The 7,877-nt window shown below is 56.8% G+C and overlaps 1 protein-coding gene across 2 annotated transcripts; it reads right to left on the bottom strand.

Annotated features, from left to right (window-relative positions):
• Window positions 1–1,304: 1,304 nt before the first annotated feature.
• Window positions 1,305–7,096, bottom strand: LOC310684435 (suppressor of cytokine signaling 5-like). 2 transcript variants are annotated; one of them, XM_083455590.1, is made up of 3 exons: window positions 6,824–7,096; window positions 5,954–6,044; window positions 1,305–3,490 (listed from the first exon to the last, which is right to left on the bottom strand). In XM_083455590.1, exons 2-3 carry the CDS (start codon window positions 5,987–5,989, stop codon window positions 2,153–2,155), a joined length of 1,374 nt encoding a protein of 457 aa, XP_083311716.1. In that variant the 5' UTR covers window positions 5,990–6,044; window positions 6,824–7,096; the 3' UTR covers window positions 1,305–2,152. The 2 variants fall into 2 exon arrangements, with proteins under 2 accessions (XP_083311716.1, XP_083311717.1); XM_083455591.1 differs by lacking the exon at window positions 6,824–7,096 and adding an exon at window positions 6,503–6,780.
• Window positions 7,097–7,877: the final 781 nt, after the last annotated feature.

Below are 7,877 nucleotides of genomic sequence, written 5' to 3' on the forward strand. Positions count from 1 at the left end.
CCATTCAGGACCAGGGAATCCTCCACACCTGCCCGCCTCCTGTCCCCCAAAACAATACTTCTGTCTTGTCAGGATTCAACCTCAATCTGTTAGCCGCCATCAATCCTCCAACCGCCTCCAGACACTCACACTGGACCTTCACCGCCTTCACTGGTGCCTTTTCCCTGCAAGATGCTGTGTCCCAGCTTTGGCACAGTCTATGGAACTCCCTCCCACAGTGATAAAGGTAAAGGTACCCCTGCCCGTACGGGCCAGTCTTGCCAGACTCTAGGGTTGTGCGCTCATCTCACTCTATAGGCCGGGAGCCAGCGCTGTCCGGAGACACTTCCGGGTCACGTGGCCAGCGTGACAAAGCCGCATCTGGCGAGCCAGCGCAGCACACGGAACGCCGTTTACCTTCCCGCCAGTAAGCGGTCCCTATTTATCTACTTGCACTTTGATGTGCTTTCGAACTGCTAGGTTGGCAGGCGCTGGGACCGAACGATGGGAGTGCACCCCGCCGCGGGGATTCGAACCGCCGACCTTTCGATCGGCAAGCCCTAGGCGCTGAGGCTTTTACCCACAGCGCCACCCGCGTCCCCAGTGATAGGGACCAACAAATTCATGGAGAGGGCCATCACAGCCTGCTAGCCAGGATGGCTCTGCCCTGCCTATGCAGTCTGAGGTGGCAATGCTTCCGAGTACCAGTCGCTGGAAACCACAGAAGGGGAGAATCTCCCTTGGGCTCGGATCCTGTTCGCAGATTTCCCAGAAGCAGCACCTGGTTGCCCGCCATGGGAACAGGATGCCCAACTGGATAATAATAATAATAATTTTATTATTTGTACCCCGCCCATCTGGCTGCGTCTCCGCAGCCACTCTGGGCGGCTTCCAACAAAGATTAAAAATGCATTGAAATGTAGCAGCAGTCCTTTTCTGGCAGTAGAGGGGAGTGCAAGACCTAGATTTCATTCAACCTGCCCCTCCACCCAAAAAATACCACCTGGGCAGTCCATTCTTCTAAAAGCATCGCCACTCAGCTGATCCACATTGGCAGGAGGAAACATCCACTGGCAAATTGGCTGGATTTGCCAAAAGCTGCTGCCTTGGCCCTGCAAAGAAGACCTGAGAGCAGCACCTCCAAATTCCTCAGCCCCTCTGCCCCCCTCACTTTGGGGGCAAAGGCAGCAGCCCAGGATTCGGGCTTGTGGGGATGGATTAAAGACAAGTCTTGAGGAGGACTCGTGCCAAATAAAAGAGTCTTGGTCCATTCCCCTCCTGCGTGGAATTTGTTCGAAAGCCTGTGTTGGAAGAAGCAACTCGTGTTTCAAGTTTTGTGCTTTTTTTATTTATCCCCTGCCACCCACAACGGTCGGTCGCTGACTCAAACCCACCCCACCCGGTTCCCATTCGGCAGTGGTGTGAGCTCGGGAAGAAGAATGTGCGTAAGACAACTGGGTCACAGAACCGTGGAAGGGACACCTGAGGGTCATCTAGCCCAACCCGCAGCGATGCAGGAACCGCAGCTTCCCGGGGAAAGAGGAGGTGTTTGACTGGAAGTTTCTTGAAAGGCAAAGTTCGCACCCAGAACCCGGTTAATGCACTTGACAGACACACAAACACTTGGTGGAGTAGGAAACGGCAAAAGGACTGACCTCTGGCCAGCGCCAAAGCAGCACCCAAACTGGGGGGCAGGGTGGGTGGGTGCTTGGGCCAGAACAGGCCGGGGGTGGGGAGGCAGGGGTCCTCCAGCTGCCAGGACACCTGCTTTGCCTGCAGAAGGTTTGATCCCAAGCGGCACCTTTATGTCCAGCTCAGAGCACCCCCTGCCCAAAACCTCGGCCGGCCACTGCTGCCGTCAGTGTAGACTCTATAAGGCTGCTTCCAAGGTCCCTTCCTAGCTGCTGGCAGCGGCGCCACCCAAGTCCGGCTTCTCCACTCCTCTGCAGATACAAGAGATGTCCTCCCCGTAGGTTCCCAGATCTCTCGAGCCATGCAATTTGGCGGCGGGAACGAAACCCGGTTCGTGGAGGAAAGCGCCCACGCTCACAACCCTGGAGCGGGATGGATTAAAATGTCTGCGGGGGGCAGAAGTATCCGAGTCAAACGGGCAGTGGTGGGAGAGAGAGAGAGAGAGCTAACCAGCTGGAAATGGGAGCCACGGGCTCCCCGGTCAGCTCCACCAGGCGTCCAGCCTCCGGACGCGCACCCTCTGTTTGTAGTGGTACTCCTTGAGATAGGCCTTGAGGGTGCTGGGGATGGGCAGGCGGCCGATGCCGTCGTAGGTGGTGCAGCAGGTGACGACGGCGCGGCAGAGGTGTTGCAGCCCGAAGGGGAAGGTCCGGTTGACGGGGACGGAGAGCAGCGGCTCGAAGAACATGCAGACGCTGGGGTCTTTGTAGTGCTCCAGGAGCCCGGTCACGGTGGGCGCGTGGAAGACGCTGGGGTCGTGCACGTCGAAGCTGAAGTTGTGGTTCCACTGCTCGATGCGGGCGTGCAGCGAGCGGCCGTAGCGGCGGAAGCTCACTGAGAACAGGTAGTCCTCCTGCGCCGAGTCCCGCAGCAGGAACGTGCCCTCGGGCTTCCCGTCCAGCAGAGCCTCCGCTTCGTAGCGGTCCATCACGCCCCAGTAGCAGGGCAGCTGCGTCAGCTGCAGCAAGTCCGGAACGAGGCAGTGGATGTAGTCGATCTGGGTGTGGATGCGCACGTCGGGCGGCAGCCCCGCGGCGCAGGAAGAGGAGCCCGCGGCTGCCTCCTCTTCCTCCTCCTCCTCGTCCTCCTCGTCCGCTGCCGCCAGCGCCGCCCACCCGGCGCCGGCCAGCTCGCTCATGCCGTGCGCCAGCTTGGGCCCCAGTTTGTAGAGGGGGTTGTTGACCTGCGCCGTCACCTCAAAGGTGTGGATCAGGGCGTCCGGCGGCGGCTCGACGCCTTGCTCGATGCTGATGCGCCGCCGCTCCCGCAGGCGGTCGTCCTCGTCGTCGGAGCGCGGCGCCGGCGCCGCCAGGGCCTCTTGCTCCGAGACGGGCGCCGTGTGCTGCTTGATGAGGTTCCAGGTGCGCGCAAGCTCCGAGCCGGGAGGGAAGGGGCAGGTGTCGAGCATCAGCTCCCGCAGGTGGATCTTGCGCTGCGCAGAGAGGTCCGGCGAGCGGGAGGCGCTCTTGAGAGGGAAGCACTGCCCCACGGCCGCCTGCAGCTTCTGGCGCAAGGAGCGGCCCACCGCTTTGCTGACGGGCTCCGGCGACCCCGAGGAGCCTCCTCCGTCTGTTTCCGCTTCTGGCGGCGAAAGGCTCTGCCTCTCCAGGGATCGGCTCGCTCGGGCTCTCCAGCGGCCGGCGGGACGGGCGCCGGGAGCCGCATCTTGCTTGGCTTTTGGCCGGGCGCCCCCCTCCTGCGACATGGCCCCACGGGGGGAGGAGCTAGAGGGAAGGAGCATCTTGCAGGCGCACAGAGATGTGGACACGGATGCGCCAAGGGAAGTACATGGTGGTGGCGTCGATGTGGGAAGCGGGACCTGGGCAAGGGAAGAGAGAGCCTGTGTTAGAAACTCGGGTAATATAAGCTAGGCAACCCTAATAATAATAATAATAATAATAATAATAATAATAATAATAATTTATTATTTATACCCCGCCCATATGGCTGGGCTTCCCCAGCCACTCTGGGCGGCTTCCAACAAAATATTAAAATGCCGTAATGCATCAAACATTAAAAGCTTCCCTAAACAGGGCTGCCTTCAGATGTCTTCTAAAAGTCTGGTAGTTGTTTATCTCTTTGATATCTGGTGGGAGGGCGTTCCACAGGGTGGGTGCCACCACCGAGAAGGCCCTCTGCCTGGTTCCTTGTAAACTTAAACCTAGTTTACAGTCGCCACAACACCACAAATGTCTATTCGCCAGCGGGTTGGACTAAATGACTCCCAGGATGCCTTCCAACACTACGATTCTGTGATATTGTGCTCTCAACCGCATTGCTCGACTGTCGCTCACTCTTACAATAGTTCACGTCTCCCAATAAGCAAGAAGGAGAAGCACACAGTGGAACTGGACATGGCATTAACTACAGACTAAGGCAGAGGTTTTTTAATTGCAGAGAGACCTCCACGTAGTTGTAACAACCTGTGCCAGTAGCGATATGCGCCTGGGGAATTTCGGACGCTGGAGAGGTCATGAGGTCATTGGTGCCACATTAAGTCAGCTAGGACCCCTATCGATTGATAGAGTTGATTGATTGACCTCCACCATAAGGTCATTAAAAACTGCTGCGTTTTGAACCGTTTAAGACAGTGTGCAACCAATTTGAGGGTGGAAAAGCCAGGGTAAAAAGGTGTGCTTTCAGCATCCTCTGGAAGCTGTGCAATGAAGGTGCCCGGTGCATCTCTCTGGGGAGGGAGTCCTACCACTTAGGAGCCACCACAGAGAAGGCCATTCAATTTTTGACTTCCATCAGTCCTGTCTGAAAATTTTCCAATCTAATCTCTTAGTATGCATTTCTTACTTTCCCTATTACATTTAAAACTCATAGCCAATATCTCTATCTTTTTCTACTTGGCAACACTTTGTATATTCCTCCTTACAAAACTTCTTGCAGTCCTACTAGCATAATTTCTTGGTTGCAGTTGCTCTTCAGATAGTTCATATACTTCTTCCAATCTTCTGTAAATCTCTGGTGCACAGGGTTTAATCCAGCACTGACACTGTGAAAACAGGATGCTGGACTAAATGGGGCCACGGGCTGGATCCTGCAGGGCTCTTGTTACAACGTTGGGAGTCCAGGTCCCATCAGGACCCAAAGCTAGCATGCCAACCAACTGAAAGGAGGCTGGTGTTGCTGCCTTAGCCCACAGCTGGAGTCCAGCTTCCCTTCACACATGCAAACTACAAGCTCACCTGTCTCTCTCTCTCTTCTGCCCCACATTTCGTTCCCCCTCTGCCAACTTCTCCGGCTCAAGCTTATTTCAACACTGCCCGCTCCCTGCACCAAAGAGTCAGCATTGTGTAGTGGGTGTGGGTTTTCAAATGATGTTGGACTACAATGCCCATCATCCCTGACCGCTGGCCCTGCCAGCTAGAGATGATGGGAGCTGTAGTCCAAGACCAGTTGGGGAACCATGTTTGAGAAACACGGGGCTAGAGCAGGCATAGGCAAACTCTTGCCCTCCAGATGTTTTGGAACTACAATTCCCATCATCTCTAGCTAACAGGACAGGGATGATGGGAATTGTAGTCTCACAACATCTGGAGGGCCAGAGTTTGCCTACACCTGGGCTAGAGTATCTGAAAAAGTGTGCATGCACACAAAAGCTTATACCAAGAACAAACTGAGTTGGTCTCTAAGGTGCTACTGGACAATTTATTTATTTTGATGGAACTAGAGTATCGGACTAGGGATGCAGGTGGCTCTGTGGGTTAAACCACAGAGCCTAGGACTTGCCGATCAGAAGGTCAGCGGTTCGAATCCCTGCGACGGTGTGAGCTCCCATTGCTTGGTCCCTGCTCCTGCCACCTAGCAGTTTGAAAGCATGTCAAAGTGCAAGTAGATAAATAGGTACCGCTCCGGCGGGAAGGTAAATGGCATTTCCGTGTGCTGCTCTGGTTCGCCAGAAGCGGCTTAGTCATGCTGGCCACATGACCCCGAAGCTGTATGCCGGCTCCCTCAGCCAATAAAGCGAGATGAGCGCTGCAACCCCAGAGTCAGTCATGACTGGACCTAATGGTCAGGGTCCCTTTACCTTTACCTTTAGAGTATCGGTCTAGGGCCTGGGAGAGCCATGAAACTCACTGGGTGTGACTTTGGGGGCCAGCCGTTGCTTCTCAACCTCACCTACCTCACAGGGTCGTCGTCGTGGGATTAAAGGAAGGAAGGGGAGAACCACGGAGGAAAGGTAGGGTATAAATGCAACAGAGATGAAATCCCTCTGCTGCCCATCGCAGCCCCCTACTCCCCATCAGACCATCCCAACTTGGGGTGAGCTTACGGTTGCAAATGGAGTTCCTTGTCCTGTTCGGCTCATCCATTAACCAGGTGTTGGAAGCAGGTAAAGGCGTCTTCTTCCTCGCACGGAGCACCTGAGCAGGACAGAAAGAAGACCGCAGTTTGGGAACAAAGAGACAGCAACAGGTGGAAGTGTCCCCACCTCCTCAACACTCCATTTATAGACCACCTTCCTGCCACCTTTCTTAGATTTTCGCCCCCTTTTGCCTTCACAAGAGGCTGCTTTCTAGGTCTGCTAGGAAAGGCAAATAACAGGGGAGGATAAACGAACTCAGGTGCTGCCTTATTTGACACCTTTTCTTCCAAGGACCGCAAGGCAGCAAACGCGGTTCTCCCACTCATTTTATCCCCGCAAAGACCCTGTGAGGTTGCGAGGGGGGACTGGCACTCAAAATCTTCCAGGGAGCTCCGTGGGCAAGGGGGGGGGATTTTAACCCTGGTTCCTCCGACGTCCTAACCCGAAACTTTAACCTCCATGCCGCAGAACTCCTTTCTTTAGGGTACCTGAGTGAGGCTGGGGGAAGCAGCTCACCTGCGGGCCCCTGGGCGTGTGCAGAGCGCCGGACCCTCTCCGCCTTTCCGCAGCTGGGATCGGCGCTTCAAATGCAGCAGCGAGGCTTGGCGCAGGGCGCCCCAGAGGCGCACCCCGAAACCCGACGCACCTTCCTGCTCACACCCCGCATTCCTCATCTCCGCCTCACCGCTCCATCCACCCAAGGGCCTCGCCCGTGGGAGGCACTCTGCACATGCTCAGAGCCCGCTCGCTCGCGCACCCAAAAGGGAACCCCCGCGCCTCCATCCACCTCCCAGGCCTCTCCAAGGCGCACCGTGCGCTCTGCTGCGCGCCCCTTACCGGCCGGCGACCCCGGAAACCTCCTTCCTTTCCGAGATTCTGGAGGCGCACGGAGAGCCCCGGAACCTCTCCGCCTCCCCAGGCCGCTGGATCTCCGGCTCCCCGGAAGCCCCGCGCCTCCAGGCGCGCTCGCCCTGCCCCGATCGAGACCGCTTCCTGGGTGGCGTCCGGGAAGCGACGAGAGACGCGAAGGCAGCGAGAGCCGCCTGCCTGCCTGCCTGGCGCAGCGCCGCCACCTGCCGCCGGAGGAGACGCAGGAGAAACCTCGGGCGGGCACGCGCCTCGGAGAGCGCACTCGCCCCGCCCACACAGCCCAGAAGGACCCAGGAGTCCGGGCTCGCGGGGGACGCTTTGAGAACGCAGAGCGGCTGGACCAATTCTTGCGCCATCATCTTGAGCTACGGAAAGCCCGCTTTCTCGGACTGCCTTTCCAAGATGATGGCGCAAGAATTGGTCCAGCCGCTCTGCGTTCCAAAAGGGTCCCCCGCCAGCCCGGACTCCTGGGTCCTTCTGGGCTGCCTGGGCGGGGCGAGGGCTCTCTCCAAGGCGCGTGCCCGTCCCGGGGGGGGGGGAGACCCGATCCCCAGTTTGCTCCCCACCCACCACCTTTTAAAATTCCTTCCTTCTTAACGCGCGCCACCTTTTCTTTCCATGAAGCGCAAAAGGCCGACGCGCCATAGCCTTGGGGTTCTTTGCGATGGCAGAGCGGGGCAGAGACACAAAGAGGACGGGAGAGGGTAAAACTGGAAATGAGACCACGCCCATGCGGGATTTATTTTTTACTTTTATTTCATAGAATTCAAAAGCCCTCAAAGCGGTTTACAAAGAAGACGGACAAAATCGTCCATAGGGAAAATTGGGAGAGATGCCTCGGACTCCAGGGTTGCCCTGCTGCGGGGACAAGCAGTTCTTGAAACGACCAGGCTGCAACGTCAGGACTCCTTCCATGCAGACGGAAGGTGTAAATAGGTGAATCAACCAAATTTCTTAAAAGCTAGGACTGTCTTCACCGTCAAAGGAACACAGCCATATTTACTTGAACCTGGATAGAGCC

Source organism: Podarcis tiliguerta, assembly GCF_965153285.1.
Source record: "Podarcis tiliguerta genome assembly, chromosome: 8".
In the NCBI taxonomy this organism is placed as follows: domain Eukaryota; kingdom Metazoa; phylum Chordata; class Lepidosauria; order Squamata; family Lacertidae; genus Podarcis; species Podarcis tiliguerta.

Excerpts from the sequence above, each read along its gene's own strand:
- LOC310684435 (XM_083455590.1), bottom strand. The coding sequence starts at position 5,989 with ATGAGCCGAACAGGACAAGGAACTCCATTTGCAACC. Across the intron at positions 3,491-5,953 it reads AAGGAACTCCATTTGCAACC|GTCCCGCTTCCCACATCGAC; the intron begins GTAAGCTCACCC and ends TCCCTTGCCCAG.